This window comes from Onthophagus taurus, chromosome 4, assembly GCF_036711975.1.
Source record: "Onthophagus taurus isolate NC chromosome 4, IU_Otau_3.0, whole genome shotgun sequence".
Lineage (NCBI taxonomy): Eukaryota > Metazoa > Arthropoda > Insecta > Coleoptera > Scarabaeidae > Onthophagus > Onthophagus taurus.
Genome location: NC_091969.1, coordinates 1,947,404 through 1,965,837, shown reverse-complemented (window position 1 = coordinate 1,965,837; position 18,434 = coordinate 1,947,404). Strand labels below are relative to the sequence as shown.

General features: G+C 34.1%; 1 protein-coding gene and 1 long non-coding RNA gene across 2 annotated transcripts; one reads left to right on the top strand and one right to left on the bottom strand.

Moving 5' to 3' along the window:
- The first annotated feature begins 4,680 nt into the window (after positions 1-4,680).
- Positions 4,681-16,518, top strand: LOC139429648 (3'-5' RNA helicase YTHDC2-like). Its single transcript, XM_071195603.1, has 10 exons — positions 4,681-4,761; positions 5,959-7,270; positions 7,372-7,862; positions 7,921-8,094; positions 8,162-8,814; positions 14,468-14,615; positions 14,682-15,473; positions 15,534-15,685; positions 15,739-16,263; positions 16,386-16,518. Exons 2-9 carry the CDS (start codon positions 6,151-6,153, stop codon positions 15,887-15,889), a joined length of 3,681 nt encoding a protein of 1,226 aa, XP_071051704.1. The 5' UTR covers positions 4,681-4,761; positions 5,959-6,150; the 3' UTR covers positions 15,890-16,263; positions 16,386-16,518.
- Positions 11,648-12,099, bottom strand: LOC139429649 (uncharacterized). The gene is made up of 2 exons (XR_011640205.1): positions 11,940-12,099; positions 11,648-11,722 (listed from the first exon to the last, which is right to left on the bottom strand). It is a non-coding gene; the product is annotated as an uncharacterized lncRNA (long non-coding RNA).
- Positions 16,519-18,434: the final 1,916 nt, after the last annotated feature.

The following is an 18,434-nucleotide window of genomic DNA, read 5'->3' as shown; positions in this document are numbered from 1 at the left end:
CACTCAAAAATCGGGTACTTTTTTCATTTACTTCGCGATAAAAAGAAAACCGCGGAGCCGAAAATTCAAATTCACATTCAATGGTACGTAGAAATGTTTAGTAATTACAACAAACTTTACCGCAATCTTTTTCATCAAGCGGTTGCGAAGATATCGATGTCTAAAGTGAGAGGCCTTGACTTTCAGCACGGATAGTAGTGTTCGTGATTTTTATCGGTGTGCATTGGTTGTAGTAAGTCTTAACGTAATTTATTTTAATTTAAGGATTATTATTTGTTAAATATGAACAAAGAATGTGATGTAATGACAACGAGAACATAAGTTTAATACGACAAACCATGTCAAAAATATTTAAGAAAATGTTTAAAAATTGCGAAGGCATATATATATCTTAGCCATTTATGGGTTTAGACCAGAAATTTTTAAATGATTCGTCATAACTTTTAGTCACGTAGTATTTGTGATTAAAAATATCCAAACACTTACAGAAACAGCCTGCATACGCGGTGTAGATTTTGAAATTTCGCACCACAAAGCTTCCCTTTTGTTTGAAATTCTCGTTGGCATAAATCGAATCTTTTACAGTTATTTGTTAATGTTTTTTTTAGTGAATTATGTTGGCACTCAATATGGCGAATGTTAGTAATTATGAAGTTATGTGTGTTATATTAAATATATTTAAACCATACATGCTAACTTGTGAGTGCGGGAAGTTAGCCCCCTATTTTTTGATTTTTAAATATTTTATTGTTGTAGATTGTTCTAGAGTTGTTCTACATTGTACCAAATCGGCAAATCGAAAAAATAAAAACTCCGCGAGAAAACCGAAAAAACGGGTTTTTTTACTAGCCCTCCATCTTTGGAAAAATCAAATTTTCTTTGTTGTTCTGGGTTGTTCTAGTTATTGTTCTAGAAAATCAAAATTAGGGGATACAGCATTACGCAGTTATAATTAAAAATAGGTTTGGCCGCCCAAATGTCTAGTTGATTGCTGTGACCATAGTATTTCTATTATCAGTTCCATATAACAAATATATACTTATTATAGCTAACGCAATCTGGAACAGCTATTATTTTCACTAGAACAACTCTCTAAAGGGCACTTTACTCTTTGAAAATTAAAATTTTTGGAAGTTTCAGTCAGTAATTCTGGTGACAGCGGTTATATATTACACAATAAGAATTAAAAAACATAGAACAATCTAAAATAATTCAAACTTTGCCGATTCAAATTGTTCTAGATGTGTTTTGCTTTTAACACGGACATTAATTTTGCAAAATCACATATTTTTTGTTACTCTTAATTGTTCTTGTTGTTCTAGGTACTTAAAATGTTTATTTAATCACTGCGGTTTTAGTTCTTTTAAAGTTTCATATTAAAAATTACTACTTACAACAATTAAAACAATTCAGAACAGCTGTTATTTTCACTAGAAAAACCTTAAATTTTATTAGTTGTTGTGATATCGGACAGGTTTTGTTGAATCAGTGAACCCAACCGTTAATATAATAATAGTTTTAAAAAATTAAAAAATATGGAATAATCTGACCATCTAATTTTCTAAAAATCACCTTTCTATTTAAACTTATAATAATAAAACATAAGATGCGATTTAAAGTGTATTTTATTTTGTAAAACTAAGTAATAAATTAATAAATAAACTAACTAAACAATACCTATTCTTTCACAAAAACTGTACAAAAAATTATTCTAAAGTAAAGTATAAGTAAATAAATTAAATCATCTAAATGGACTAATATCACGGAACTCATTTACACACATATATGCACATTTGTGCATTTATTTCTGTTGCTTCTTCAACCTGTATGGATTTTTTTCTTAAATCATTAAATAATAACTAATTGTTGGGCACAAATGCCGTGTAGTATCCTACATCACTCAAAGAGTGAGTACCTTCGTAGCTGATGATACTTGCGAGGATATAGACTTTGTTCTGGAGTTGTAAATTGCGGGGGTAATCGAGTACGGGAAGTTAGCTCCCCATTTTTTGATTTTTAAATTTTTCATTGTTGTTCTAGATTGTTCTAGAGTAGTTCTACATTGCTCCAAAGCGGCAAATAGCAATAATAAAAACTCTGCGAGAAAAACCAAAAAAACAGGCTATTTACTAACCCCCATTTTTGGAAAAATGATTTTCTTTGTTGTTCTAGTTGTTGTTCTAGAAAATCAAAATTATGGGATACGGCATTACGAAGTTATAACTAAAAATAGGTTGGGCTATTCATTTAGAAATCATGTTGAGAATGTTTGCACATATTGCTTTAGTTTCCTAAAATTATTTTTAAAAACCGGTTCTAGTAAAGCAACATATAAAAAAAGAGCTGAACTATTAACAGGCATAAATTATTTTGGAAACCAGAATATTGCTGGCCTGATAATAGTGAATGTTGTGTCAAATATTACGTTTCTTTGCACACAACGATTTAAAGAAGAATTTAGTTATTGTAGCACTAAAAACTGCAATAATGCTTTAAACGTTACTTTCCATAAAAACATAATTTTACCAATCGACATTGACATCGTAACAATATTAGGCTATGTATAGCTAAACCAAGTAATAGAAAACTACATGCAAACCCTAAGCAACAATTGCAAAAAATGTGGTCTGTTTATAGAAACAACGAATGGAGAGAACAATAAAACAAAATTGAGTGATTACGTACGCAATTTGTAACTCCACAACAAATTCTATATCCCCGCAGGTATCATCAGTTACGAAGGTACTCAAACTTTGAATGATGTAGGACACTACCTGGCATTTGTGCCCAACAATGCCAATTGGAAATTATTTAAAGACTTACGAAAAGAATCCGTACAAGTTGAAAAAGCTACTGAAATAAATGCTTAAATGTGCATATATGTTTATAATTGAGCAAAGTGATGTAACCGTATTATTCCATGATATTAGTTTATTTACATAATTTAGTTTATTTAGTTATAGTTTACTTTAAAATAAATTATTGTACTAATATAGTAATACTGATCGAATAGTTATTGTTTTATTTCTTAGTTTAGTTTATTTATTAATTTATTAGTTTATACAAAATAAATACACTTTAAATCGCATCTTTTGTTTTACTATTATAAGTTTAAAGAGAAAGGTGAAACTTGTGATTTTTAGATAATTATGATGGTCAGATTATTCTATATTTTTTTAGTATTTTAAAAGTATTATTATATGAAACTTCAAAAGAACTAAAACCGCAGTGATTAAATAAACATTTTAAGTACCTAGAACAACAAGAACAATTTAGAGCAACAAAAAATATGTGATTTTGCAAAATTAATGTTCGTGTTGAACGCAAAACACATCTAGAACAATTTGAATCGGCAAAGTTTGAGTTATTTCTGATTGTTCTATGTTTTTTAATTCTTATTAAAACTTCGAAAAACTTTAATTTTCAAAGAGTAAAGTGCCCTTTAGAGAGTTGTTCTAGTGAAAATAATAGCTGTTCCAGATTGCGTTAGCTATAATAGGTATATATTTGTAATATGGAATTGATAGAAAAGCTATGGTCACAGCAATCAACCAGACATTTCAGCGGCCAAACCTATTTTTAGTTATAACTTCGTAATGCTGTATCCCACAATTTTGATTTTCTAGAACAATAACTAGAACAACTAGAACAACCCAGAACAACAAAGAAAATTTCACTTTTCCAAAAATGGGGGGCTAGTCAAAAAACCTGTTTCTTCGGTTTTCTCGTGGAGTTTTATTTTTTCAATTTGCCGCTTTGGAACAATGTAGAACATCTCTAGAACAATCTAGGACAACAATAAAAAATTTAAAAATCAAAAAATTGGGGGTAACTTCCCGCACTCCTAACTTGTATGTTTAAAATAGACGAAATGCTAAATAAATGTTAATAATAAGTAGAACATTTCGTTTTATGTAATAATAACGTGAATTTAAATTTACCGCCAAAAATATCCAGTGATATTTTTTAATGATATTTCTTATTCTAAATCTAAGTTTTGTATTCAATCCTCCTAGTTTAAAACGAAAGTAAAAGTAAGAATAAACAATGCAACAAATGTCAACAAATCAATGTCAACAATTTATTACAATTTTGAATAAACACATTTATTCATCGCAGATATTAAAATTAAATATAACTATTAAAATTTCATAGTAATATTTTATAGAAAGATAATAAGTGTAGTTCTTTACATTAAGAGGCAGAATTAATACTTTGATAATTTCTTGCAGTTTATAGAAAATATGGGTAGGTTTTATTTCCTTTTATGAGAACAACTCGAAGTTTCTGAGGGCGGGTTTCCGGTTTGTCTGGCGACAGCATGGCGGATGCAAGGTCCGTAAAGCGTATTGTACAATGCGCTTTACGAACCTTGGGCGGATGTAGAAACTGTTAACACGACCCGTATCGATACTTCAATACAAAATCTCGTATCAAAGTTGTAATTAACAACTTTCAATGTAAAATAATGATAGAACCTAATTTTACACTTAATCGAACATTATTCAAGTTTTTCAACAATTTATTCTAGTATTTTCGCTGCTATAAAAGTGTACGTTTTAGCATACCAAGAACAATGTTAATTTCTAAGCCACGCCCCTGTATTACATCGTCAATCCTACCCCTATATAAACCGCAGACGCTTGGCCTTCCAATTCAGTCACCTCACCGATGTTTAGTGTTTGTGTTAAGTTTAGGTTAAGTTTACCCCGCGGAGATGTTTACAACTTATTAAAAATTCTCTTCTTATATCGAAAATTTGTGAGTAGTTTTGGGTTTTATATACTTCATTTTAGTATTTTTTAATTCAGTTGTTCATTGTGACGTTACTGTCAATATTGCCGGCATTGATGAACGAGTTCAATCTATTCAATTCAATCATTAGGGTCTATTGCTTATGAAAATTATATATTTTTATTTGTTTCCAAGATAACAAATATGTATTTATTTTATATACAATTCATTCTGTGTTAACATTCGTATCAATTAGACGTATTTATCTTTGAATAAAAATATGGGCATTTTTCAAGAATCGCTCGGTCGCATAAAAATCGATTCTTTTTAATTGAAGGCAAAACAAAGAAAAAGTGCGGAAAAGTAAAAAAATCACTTTAAAGTTTTGATGTGACGTCACGTTTTGTGACTTCATCAACCATGCTAACCATATATTTTCAAAGCAACACCGTTACACATAAATTTTGAAAAAATTAATATATTTTCGGGTGAAATAACCTTGGGTTATAAATTTCAGGTTAGGTTGGTTTTGTTGACAAAAAAAAACCGTCCACACGAACAGGTGTATGGTAAATAAAGACTTTTAGTCGTTGTATTATATCCGAAAATATGCGTTATAAATATTATTAAATTAATATTAACAAGTTGTTAATTCTTTCATTAAATTTGAGACAATGATTTAATTTTTACTTACTATATTCGAAATCAGATTTTGAGTTAGTTTAATTAACATTTAAACTGGTGTGAATTTCCGAATTGTCGGGTTGGGTACCGGTTGGGTTTGATGCAGGTGGTAGGTGTAAATTCCGGGTTGGATTAGGTCTGGATTAGGTTAGATTGGATTTACTTCAGAATTTTGTATAGAAATTGGATGTTCAGTTATGTTAATTAACATTTAAACTAGTGCGAATTCGCTAAATGTCGAGTTGTAAATTACGGATTGAAGGGTCCATTGAAAGAAAACCGCTAACATTTAGATCCACGCCAGTAGACAGACGGTAAATAAAGACATTTCAGTCGTTGTAGGTTTTTGTATCACTTGACAGACAGTCTATTGATACAGTCTATCTAGGTAGTGCTATGCATCGAAAACTTAAGAAACTAGGGTATTTCATCCGAAAATATATGTTGTAATCTCTACAAGTTAAGTAAAAATAACTTTACTTTTAAGTTTATTAGATTTATTTTGTGCGTGGCTATAAAATAAACAGACAGTCCTTGCAGAACGAGCACACCGAGGATTTTCGCATTGGAATCGACATAATTTTCAGAGATTTCTGTGCAGATCCCGGAGTCACCGAGTTTACATTCAAACCGAATTTGAATAACGTTGAGCGGAAATACATCCACGAAAAGTGCCGCCGTTTGGGTTTGAAATCAAAATCGAAAGGAAAAGAGCCGAATCGAACCTTAACAATGTTTAAAAACGTAACTTCAAATCAAGGTACATTTGAATTTAAAACTGGTAACGACGCTAAGAGTAAATTGAAGCATTTCGTGATGAATAACTGTAACGGGCCCACTGCTACGTTTAACGACCTTCATCAGGTTGTTATTACGAATGGAAGCGAGGGTAATTTATGCTTTGGGGATCCCCCTTTTGTCAATGGCCCGAGTTCGTATGAATTTGCTGATTTTAGAAGTAATCTTCCCGTTTTTGAAATGAGAAATTTTATTTTGGAAACGATTGAAAGGAATTGCGTTACGATTATTTCCGGAGAAACCGGTTCGGGAAAAACCACCCAGATTCCTCAATACCTCTTGGAATACTCAAATTCACTTAATAAACCTTGTAGAATTATTTGCACGCAACCAAGGAGAATTTCCACCGTTGCTGTAGCTGAAAGGGTTTCAATTGAAAGAGGGGAACGAGTTGGCGAAACTTGTGGTTACCAAATAAAATTAGATTGTTGCTTAGGACCCACAACTTCACTAATTTATTGTACAACCGGCGTTTTATTGCGTACATTAATGAGCGGATTCGCCGTTTTGAAGAATGTATCTTACATAATAATCGACGAAATCCACGAAAGAGATAAATTTACCGATTTCGTTTTGATCAGTCTTCGAGAATGTATAAAACAATTCCCGAATTTGCGTTTAATATTAATGTCGGCTACGTTGGACGTGGAATTATTCGAGAATTACTTTGGGAACGTCGCTAAAGTTGAAGTCAAAGGAAGAACATATCCCATACAACATTACTTCCTCGAAAATATATTACTTGAATTAAATTATGAGTCTGAACAGATGAAATTGATTCAGAAAAAAAATAGCAAACAAAACAATGAAATAGCCGAAAGTAATAAAATTAATGAAGTTGTAGTAGTCGATCAAGATGTATTAAGAGAAATGGATGAAGCTTTATTGCATTACATTTCAATTCCTAACGAAGAAAATTTCATTCAAGTCTTACATCTTATTTTATCCGAAGAAGTTTCTGTTAATCATCAGCACAGTGGTGCAGGATACACGCTTTTGATGGCAGCTGCGGCTAATGGTCATATTGAATTTGTTGAAAAATTACTAAATTTAGGTAAAAAATTATTTTTATATCATTTATTTATACTCTCACTTCCGTGAGAAAGACTGATTATTAATTATATATACAAGAATATTAAAAAAAAAATTGTTTAGGTGCTGATGTATCATTAAAATCACAACAAAATTGCACAGCAATCGATATGGCTGAACAAAACTGCCATAACGGCGTAGTAACCCTGATTCGATATTTCGAATACATGAAGAGACAAGTTCACAATGACGTTTTAAGTCTGTACAATCAAACGATTCTTGAAGACATAATCGACCACGATTTAATCGTTGCGATCATCACACATATCCATCAAACTGAGATTAAAAACAATATGGGGGTTCTCGTATTCCTTCCGGGTTACGAAGATATCATGCTTCAACTTGAAGCTTTATCTGCATCTCCTGTTGGAAAGTTTCTCAAAATTTGCGTATTACACGGAAGCATGATGGTTAATGCGCAACACGACGTTTTCAAGCGATCGCAACAACGCAAAGTGATTTTATCAACGAATGTTGCTGAAACGAGTATTACCATTGATGATATTGCCCATGTTATTGATACTGGGAAGGTTAAACAGAAATCGTACGATTCGGTGAGAAAAATTTTGATTAAATAAGTTTTTCTTGATTTATTTTCTTTTGGGGTTTAAGTTGAATGGAACATCTACTTTGGAAACTACATGGATTAGTATTGCTTCTTTAAAACAAAGAGCCGGGAGAGCTGGGAGATGCGCTCCAGGAAAATGTTATCATATATTTTCTAGGACGCGTTATGAGTCGCTTTTAATAAATACCATACCGGAAATACTCACGGTACCTTTACATGTAAGCCTTTTTTTATAATTTTTAATCAAACCGATTTTCCTTAATCTAATTTTTTTGACATTTTAAGGAACTTTGCCTCCAAACCAAACAACTCGCCCCACACGGGATGAAAATAGCCGATTTTCTTTCAAAAGCCCTCGAAGCCCCAAACACTCACGTTATAGTGAATGCGATAAACGATTTAGTTTCGCTTGGAGCTCTCGATTCTAACGAAAGCCTAACCGTTCTTGGTTCTCATTTACTTCGTCTCTGTATCGAACCCCATTTGGGTAAAATGCTAATCTATTCGGTAATTTTTAAATGTCTCGATCCCGTTTTAACCGTCGTTGCTACTTTGACCCATAAAGATCCTTTCGTTTTACCAACGAAAGGTTCCGAAAAAGTCGAAGCTCTGAAACGAAAGAAATCGTTAACTTGCGGGACGTTCAGCGATCATATGGCCCTGTTAATGGTGTACCAAAAATGGCAGGAAGCGAAATTAACTAAGACGGAAAGGAAGTTTTATCGCGAATATTACGTTAGTCCGAGTTGTATGGATATGATTTCGGCGACGAGATGCCATTTGGTTAGCTTGTTAAGGCAGTCTGGTTTGGTGCCGGTTTCCAGTGGCATTAGGAATTTAGTACAATTTAATAGAAGTTGGCCAATTGTTAAAGCAGCGCTATGTGCGGGGTTATATCCGAATGTTGTGTTTTCGCATCACAATAAAGTGGTTTCAAGGTATATACACTCACTTTCACATGAAATACATCACCCATTAAGAATTAGGCTACAATTTTGAAATTTCGGTAAAATAATGCTTTTTTATCAACTAAGAAACGATGAAAGTTTAGTTGAAAAAAACAAAAATTAACATTTTTCAAGAAAAAGCTAGTAGTAGGTTGCATCTCCACGCATGGCTATGCATGCATTAACTCTACCCATGCTCTCAATTAAGGGGGGAAGTACATTTAGACGCGATAAAATAAGTTTGATACCCACTACTATTTAGTGATGCTTTGTTTTATAAAAATATGTATTCACATATTCTAAAACTTTTATAGGCGAACGGCAAATAGTGATCAGATAGGGGAACTTACGGAGTGAGCGGTTCCGTTTCAAACATTCTAGTATTCGCTAGAGTGGTTAGAATTACTTGCGAATGCTTTTAAATTGTTCCCAACATCTTCTATGTGAACCAAAAAAAAGTTAAAAAAAAAATAAGCATTTAAAAAATACAGGTGTTTTAATATAATGTTAAAACTTTTTAAGAAAATATTGATATACAGTAAAACCTCTTAACCCAGATATGCCCATACAAATTTGGTGGTTGTTTATGAGTAGATGTTCTGAGAGGTTAGTGTTTAAGCTATAAATAAACAAATTTTGTAAAACAAATTAAAAATGTATTTTGAAAAATACAAAATTCAAGCCGTATTATATATAGTATAGTTCTGCTTATCTTGAGGTATGACGTAGTGGTCCCTGTGATCAAAACGAATATACATCTTCATTATGTGACATATGTCCTCTTGAAGTCGTTTGTTTTTTATTCTGCAATAGCAGTGTGGTGGCAATTCTTCTTCTAAATTTTAGCTGATCAAGTGTTCCATCACTTCTCCTATGTAGTTGCCAGGCGTTGTGGACTGACATGTCAATACAATGCGCTATAAGAGGAAAATACTGTTTTTTCTCTCTGACATACCGTATTTTCTCGAATGTAATCCGCACCTTTTTTACAAATTTTATGTGCTCTAAAATCAAATGCGGATTACAATCGGGTGCGGATTAGATTCGCAGTCGTATAGTTGCAATTTGGAAAATAGTAAAATAAAATCACATTATAACAATAACACTTTATTAAGGGTTTTAGAACGATATTTACATTTTTATGTATCATTTTCTTCCCATATTACGTCATCTTCGGATTATACAAAACTTCTTAAATGATGTTATAATATTGTTTTCAGGGATCGTTTTCCATGTCGCCTACACTCACTGAACAAGTTCAGAAGCTCCTTTAATTGCTCCCGGTTTTGTTAATTCTCGAGTTTGTTAATATACATATACATACACAGGTTGTAGTATGGATGTTATTCCACCAGGTATTATTATTGTGACAAGAAGTCTAAACCAAGGGCAATCATCTATGATTAATTAATATCCTTATTTAATAATCTTCCTGGTCTACGACTCCATACTTGTCTTAATCATTCCATCATCAGCTTTTCAATTATCCATCCTTTTTGTTGTGCCCTAACTAGGACCTCATTCGGGAAGTCTTTCAGATTTCAGAATGGTTTTTTTCGCAATAGTAGTAATGTCAGCAATTTTTCCCTATCACTTGTTACTGCTAGCATCAATGTGATGCGCAATTTTTCGCAACCATTCGTTTATAAAGAAATTTCCCACACACCTCTTCTTTCCAGTGTGTAGTTGGGTGGCATATCCAGATATACTACCATTTTGTTGACATTTACAGTTTGAGACAAATTGAAATTTTCTTGAAAATCATTAGGCGCTTTTGGGAGCTAGTATTAAAAATTCTTTAGTCCCTCTTTTCGTTTTTCTTGAGAGAACTAGAAAACTGCCTCGTCAATTTCATGAAATCGTCTCTTCTTTGGCCCGGTAAATTTTTTGCACGATGCCTCACAGTCTCCAATAGCTACCTGGTCTTTCCGCAACAGCTGCAACGTTACTCTCGTTATCAGCAAAAATTGTACCAGCTTTTCGATTTCCTTAACGCTAACTTAATAACATCTCTTTAAACTTTGCTGTATAGAAGAACCTTTTAGATTTTTGCTACATTTTTTTATAATTACCCTATTATATGTATAATTATTAATTAAGCACACACCACGTTCGAGCTACTACTAGGGCAGTATATGAACGGAATTCGTGCTAGGCATTACTATTTATTTTTAAAATTATATTTATTTTCCAATTTTTTCTGGCTTGGTAAATTTAAAGTCTAGTCTAATAAAAACTCGTCGTAAGCAAGGTTTCTTTAGGTGCATCAGCGTCAGTCAACGGAAAAAATTATATTTATGGTTAACAACAAGCATCGCATCGTTTTGGTGTTGTCGAATTGCTCAAAGAAAGATGCGGATTACATTCGCAAACTAAATTTTTTTACCACTATGCATTTTTAAAATCGGGGTGCGGATTAGATTCGAGTGCGGATAAGATTCGAGAAAATACGGTATATACGATAAAGGCTCAAATTTTGATCATATCTGTCGACACCTCCCATATTGGCGTTGTATAAATTGACTAAATGTTACCCGAATAATTTTCTTTTCTTTTCGAGAAAATCTTTTTGCAGAATGAATTGGATTCACCCCTGCTGAATTTAAACATAAAGTGACAATACTATTGTCATGCCATTTTACAACAATTATATTTTGGACATCAACATTTTTATAATCGTAGCATCCCCTTGGCTCTTTCTTAATTTTTTTAGAATCCATCAGAGGATTAGCTGGTATACTGTTTTCACGAATGGTGCCTGTGTCTCTCAACTTCAAAGTATGGTACCATGGCTTCATCAATGCAATGCATATACTATTTTCTAAAAAATTTTTATTCAGATGTTGGAATAAAGGCCTCACCTTTGCGAATTTGTCTCTTGCTTCTATTTTAGTAGTATCTGCAAGATGAAAATGGGACATAATATATTCAAAATTATTTCGACTTATTGCTTTAGACACCAACACATTTTGACATTTTGTCTCTTTCATACTCCCAGTACATTCTCCTTCTTGGTACTTGCATGTATCCACTGAGTAATAGTACACGTATAAATGCTTTTATTTCTGTTTTCTCTATTCTTAGGTGGTGATTCTTCTGATTTGCATAACCATTACTTTCGATTACTATTAGATCCAGTATTTCATCATCAAAGAAAAGTGAAAATAACTCCAAAGCACTTATATCGTTATCATTTTCATCTACTTGGCCATTAAAAATTATATTATTACGCTCCAAGTCGTTATCCGTCCATTTATAACTTTTCCTTTTTTTCGTATTTTTTCGATCGAATTTAAATTCGTTGAAACTAAAATTATTTTAAACCTATTATTTCTCTACAATTTGCAATAAAGGTGTGTTCCTTAATGTGGCTCTTAGTGATAATCCCGTTTTATTCCCACAGAAGTAAAGAGACGGAGTTATAAAAACCGGGAAGACTTGTAGATTGTTATCTATAACGTACTTGTTAAAGGTTTATAACTTTTACAATTTAAATCATTTGAAATTAAAACTTCATAGAATCAAGAGGTTAAACAAGATATTGCTATAAAAATAATCGATTTTTTTGATCACGTGATCATGCGTGAGTTACTTTAATCACGCGTGAGTCCCGTGGTTCATATGTATAGTAGTAGGGAAAAACGCTATTTTAACGGAAGTACTTAGAATTTCGCCTTAAAATTTTCCTATCACATTCTTAAGATGTTCAGGCAACTTTTTATGGAAAAAAGATTTCCATAAAAAGAATTTCCGCTCTTAAGTGGTCGATGTTCTCCTGGGGTATCTCGTTCCATGCAAACTCTAGATTGTGTCGAAGGTCATCCAGATTCTCAGGAGGCCTGGGTACTTGTCTTAGTCGCCAACCCATCATATCCCAGACATGTTCAATTGGCGACAATTCCGATGACCTTACAGGCCAGGGCAAAATCTGTAATCCAACCTGTTCCAGGAACCTTCTTTTTAACTACAGCAGTATGGGGTCTTGCATTATCCTGTTGTGTGGCATTCTGCAACGTCTTCATGAAAGGTACTAACACCGGTTCCAGAACGTTGTCGATGTAACGACATGTAAAGGTCTTTGCCCACTACACCGTTCCATACTAGGACCATAACAGGAACGCGTCATATATATGCCCGTATGCCACGCGTATTATGCCCGTGTATGCAAACTGTAGATGCCCCGTTCGGATCTCGTTTAGTCACAGTATAAAGTAAATCAGTAGTCTCACTTGCCATATATGGCGTCCTCAGTCTTGCTAAAGTAACGCAAAAACAGCGACGACGGTATTGGATTCACGATGCTCTAAAAGAACGAAAAGCTGAGGGAGAATACTGGACATTATTTAGACACTTAATTGATGATGAAGAAAATTTTTCAGTACTTTCGAATGTCATCATTTCAAATTTCCTTCCAGGCTCTCTCTTTCCTTTGAGTATCCATATCAATTTTGGATGTTGAAAGTTATATAAAAATTCGTATTTACGAACACATTTCATTAGTTTTTCGTCCACCATATTTAACAACCTGCTGAACCTGCTGCAGTGTTCTAGCGCGAAAGGAATAGTAAAACAGATGTTTGCGTAACCACGCGGTTGGGCAGCCTATGCACATCGGTGCGTGCCGTGCACCGAACGTTTCGGCACCTGCAAAATATTCCTCCCTGGGAATTGCTGTCGGGTCGGGCATGGCACGGTACGGCGTTAGTCGGTGCCGGAACGGTCCAGTGGACATTGTCTCATGATAATTCATACAAAGAATATTTTTTTGCATGTGTCGATACGGTTACGCTCATAGTATATATACGGTGTAGTGGGCAAACACCCACGTCCAGCACATATCAGCCCCCAAACTATAACCCCAGGTGTTAAGGCTGTGTGGCGTCTTTGAACGAACTCCAAATGCCGTTTTTCCCCTCGATGTCGCATCCTTCTACTACTATCATTCATCCATAAACAAAACCTTGATTCATCACTGAAGATGATGTCATTCCAATTGATGAACCCACCCTTGCCGTTTTTGACACCATGCAAGTCTGGCTGCTTTATAGGGAGGTGTTAATGGAAGCCGATGGTAAGGACGGTATGAATGAAGCCCAAAGGAAGAAATTCTTCTGTAAACAGTTGAAATCGACAAGTGTCCCTTCAAAGCTCTCGTCCAATCCACAGCAATTGACCTTGTTGTTTAAAATCGATCCCTGGTAGCCATCCGCCTAAGGAGTCGGTCTTCACGTTCGTTGTTTCTTCGGGCGGGTCTTCCAGCAAGACGGCGCCTCTGAATACCTTCTTCTGATCATAAAACCCATATCTGAGCAACTGTAGTGTGGTCCCGATTCATCCTTCTCCCAATTTCGGAGTAAGAGACCCACCTCTTTGATACCAAAATCGACGACCGACGTCGCATTGGGAGCATTGCAAGGCGTCTACTTGGCAGTTTGACAATCAAATTAACTTACAGTACTAGGAAGAAAATATTGAAAGTTGAGTTTTTTCGGCGGAAACTTTCATCGTTTTTTAGTTGATAATAAGGCATTATTTTACCGAAGTTTCAAAGTTGTAGTTCAAATTTTAGTGGGTGGTACATTTCATATGAAAGTGAGCCTATTAAATAATAAATTAAATAATTTAATAAATTATTATTTGATAGAAATGAAAAGAGGGTTTTAATGCATTCGACTTCGTGTCTTCGAGGAACCATGGAATACTCATCAGGATTATGGTTTGTTTTTGATGAAATGTCAAAACTTGGGAATTTGTGCAATTTAAAAGGAGTTACTGCTGTTACTCCATTAACTGTAAGCTAATTATTGGTATTAGACACCCAAATAGAACTAAAACAACTTTTTCTATTTAAAAATTAGATTGTTTTAACCGCTGGTTCAACTTTGCGATTTGATCCGGAATCGTCAATAATGGAAATCGATGATTCTTTAAATGTGAACTTGGGTGGCGATGTAGTGTGGAAATTTCGACTTGCTTTAAACGACATGATTCAACGTCACGTCACGCAACCATCTGCTAAAACTACAAAATTCGAAACGGATCTTCTCGGACTTTTTAATTATGTTCTTGTAATCGAAGAGTCTTATTTTAATCTTGTTCAACCGTTTGAATTTGGAAAAAGGCCACGACTCCCACCAGGAAGCAATGGATATTTGCATTTTAACACAAACGGCGAATCATCGAACGACTTCGATCCAAATATGGAACCTAATTTCGGTGATAATGTTGAAAGGAATCAGCAGGTTCTTAAAAGAAATTTTAATGGAATTCCAAATGATGCTGATGATAATCATGATCATCAAAGTGGTAGTTCGAAACAATACCAACCTTGTTTGAAAACTGGTTCTTCTAAACGACAAGGTTGCGGACCACATTCAAAACAGCCTGAATTGAGTCATACCAGCGGGAATGGAGCAAACGTTCCAAGCACATCTCAAGATGGTGTTTTCAGTGATCATCGCCGTTTTGGTATTCCAACGAATGTGTTGATTGATATGACAGCGACTATAGGACCAGTATATCGTTTTGGTCCGTCGTCGATATTTTATGTTATCCGTCCATTGGAATTGAGCAATATCATGATTAGTTTATCGCAAGGAATTTGGAATTTCGCCCCGCAAACTGAGCGGAAGGTTTTTAGGAGCTTCTTGGTATATATAATTAAATTTGATTTCATTTATTAATTAATTTTTTTTTTTTTTGTAACCTAGGAAAATCAAAAGACTTTTCTTCTATACAACGTTCTAGGAACTTCGGAATTTCAAGCTTTAGCCCAATTAATGTCTACTAATGACGGTCAATATAACACACCTGCCAAAATTAATTGGTTAAGTACACAAGGAGTTACATACGATCAAATCAGGTGAGTTTCCTATTAAATATATTGATAATTTTTTATTGTTTAAATAATTTTAGGGGATTTTTTCCAAATGGGATCAATTACTTCGTGGATGGGTATCAAATTAGTAGGGAGATTGGCATAAAAATAGCCACGTTGATGATGGAACGTAACGATCAACCTAACGTTTTCGCACGTTCAATTTTGTTTAGGGGTCTTGATATTTAAGAATAATTTTTAAAGTAAATCTTTTTTATTACCTCATCTTATCCGAACAATATTCTTTTTTCCAAACACTTCTTTTAGAATTTTCTCATTTTGATCGCATTTCTTTTAAAATTATTTATCTACGATGTTCGTACAGTTCCTTTAACAAAAAACATTTTAATAAATTATCCTTTTCTATGTTAGCTTAATAATTGTTACGGTTTAATTATTTTTAACTTAATTTTTTTGCATTTTTTTTTGTGCATGTAGTTTATGTCGTATTGTAAATGTGTTTATTAATGTGTTAAATCCTGATCATGCCACATCATCTCCGCACCATTATCCACATCCGATTATGAAATAAGAAGATTAATTTATTTATTAAGAAGTTACAGGTAAGTTAGAATTAATTTAGTATTAACGTTAATTAATGTTATTACTTTCTTGTAAGTATTAAGTTTTCTTAAAACTCCAGTTGCTTAACTAATATGTTTTCTTTTTTGGGTGATTTTTTCAGAGTTTCCTGAAAGAAGGAGTGGAGGTTATAAGAAACCACGTTGGAGAGGTGGATGGAGAGGAAGAAGAAATAATCATCAGTGGTAATTTTTGTTGTTTGTTGAATTAACTATTAAAAAATGACTTTTATGTTTTATTAGGGTTTATTTATTGATTAAAAAATACTTTCTGATAAAAACTAATTTCTTACTTAAAAAATTTATCATATTTAATAAAATTTCCTTTATAAGTGTTTACAGGTACACAAGATATCAAATATTACAGTAATTAATCTCCTCAATTACCTTTTAGTGTGTGAAAACTTTGAAACATACTTGAAACAATTTGAAGCACTTAACTTCATATTAAATCACTTTCTGTTAGCAGACGTCAGTTACATAATGTCTATAACTATAACAACCATTTTCTGAGTCAGTAATTTTTGCAATTCCCTACTGGGAATTTCATATAACGCGCAATATATGAATGCAGTAACCATAGTTACGAAGCTACTATATGCTTGCACTGTGCCATTGGGTAGTTTTGCATAAGAAAAGTTTTACTTGGAAAAAGGTGAGCCGCACGTCTCTCAAGACGGCTAAACCCGAATGATTCTAGTTCTAGGTCTTGTGTTAGTTCTAGTGATAGTGAAATACTAGAACTAGAAACATTCGGGTTTAGCCGCACGTCTTTCAAGACGGCTAAACCCGAATGATTCTAGGTCTTGTGTTAGTTCTAGTAATAGTGCTAGTGCAATACTAGAACTAACACTAGACCGAGAACTAGAAACATTCGGATTTAGCCGCACGTCTCTCAAGACGGCTAAACCCGAATGATTCTAGTTCCAGGTCTTGTGTTAGTTCTAGTGATAGTGCTAGTGCAATACTAGAACAAACACTAGACCGAGAACTAGGAACATTCGGATTTAGCCGCTCGTCTCTTAAGACGGCTATGCCCGAATGATTCTAGTTATAGGTCTTGTGTTAGTTTTAGTGATAGTGGAATGCTAGAACTAACACTAGACTTAGAACTAGAAACATTCGGGTTTAGTCGCACGTCTCTCAAGACGGCTAAACCCGAATAATTCTAGTTCCAGATCTTGTGTTAGTTCTAGTGATAGTGCTAGTGCAATACTAGAACTAACACTAGACCGAGAACTAGGAACATTCGGATTTAGCCGCTCGTCTCTTAAGACGGCTATGCCCGAATGATTCTAGTTATAGGTCTTGTGTTAGTTTTAGTGATAGTGGAATGCTAGAACTAACACTAGACTTAGAACTAGAAACATTCGGGTTTAGTCGCACGTCTCTCAAGACGGCTAAACCCGAATAATTCTAGTTCCAGATCTTGTGTTAGTTCTAGTGATAGTGCTAGTGCAATACTAGAACTAACACTTCACCCAGAACTAAAAACATTCGGATTTAGCCGCACGTCTCTCAAGACGGCTAAACCCGAATGATTCTAGTTCTAGGTCTTGTATTAGTTCTAATGATAGTGTAAAACTAGAACTAACATTAGACCTAGAACTAGAAAGTATCGGGTTTAGCCGCACGTCTCTCAAGACAGCTAAACCCGAATGATTTTAGTTCTAGGTCTTGTGTGTGAGTTCTAGTGACAGTACTAGTGTAAAACTAAAACTAACACTAGACCGAGAACTAGCAACATTCTGGTTTAATCGCACGTCTCTCAAGACGGCTAAACCCGAACGATTCTAGTTCTAGGTCTTGTGCTAGTTCTAGCGATAGTGCTAGTGCAATACTAGAACTAACACTAGACCGAGAACTAGAAACATTCGGATTTAGTCGCACGTCTGTCAAGACGGCTAAACCCGAATGATTCTAGTTCTAGGTCTTTTGTTAGTTTTAGTGATAGTGGAATGCTAGAACTAACATTAAACTTAGAACTAGAAACATTCGGGTTTAGTCGCACGTTTCTCAAGACTGCTAAACCCGAACGATTCTAGCTCCAGGTCTTGTGTTAGTTCTAGTGATAGTGATAGTGCAATACTAGAACTAAAACTAGATCGAAAACTAGAAACATTCGGATTTAGCCGCACGTTTCTCAAGACGGC

Excerpts from the sequence above, each read along its gene's own strand:
- LOC139429648 (XM_071195603.1), top strand. The coding sequence starts at position 6,151 with ATGTTTAAAAACGTAACTTCAAATCAAGGTACATTTGAATTTAAAACT. Across the intron at positions 7,271-7,371 it reads TGAAAAATTACTAAATTTAG|GTGCTGATGTATCATTAAAA; the intron begins GTAAAAAATTAT and ends AAAATTGTTTAG. Across the intron at positions 8,095-8,161 it reads TACTCACGGTACCTTTACAT|GAACTTTGCCTCCAAACCAA; the intron begins GTAAGCCTTTTT and ends TGACATTTTAAG.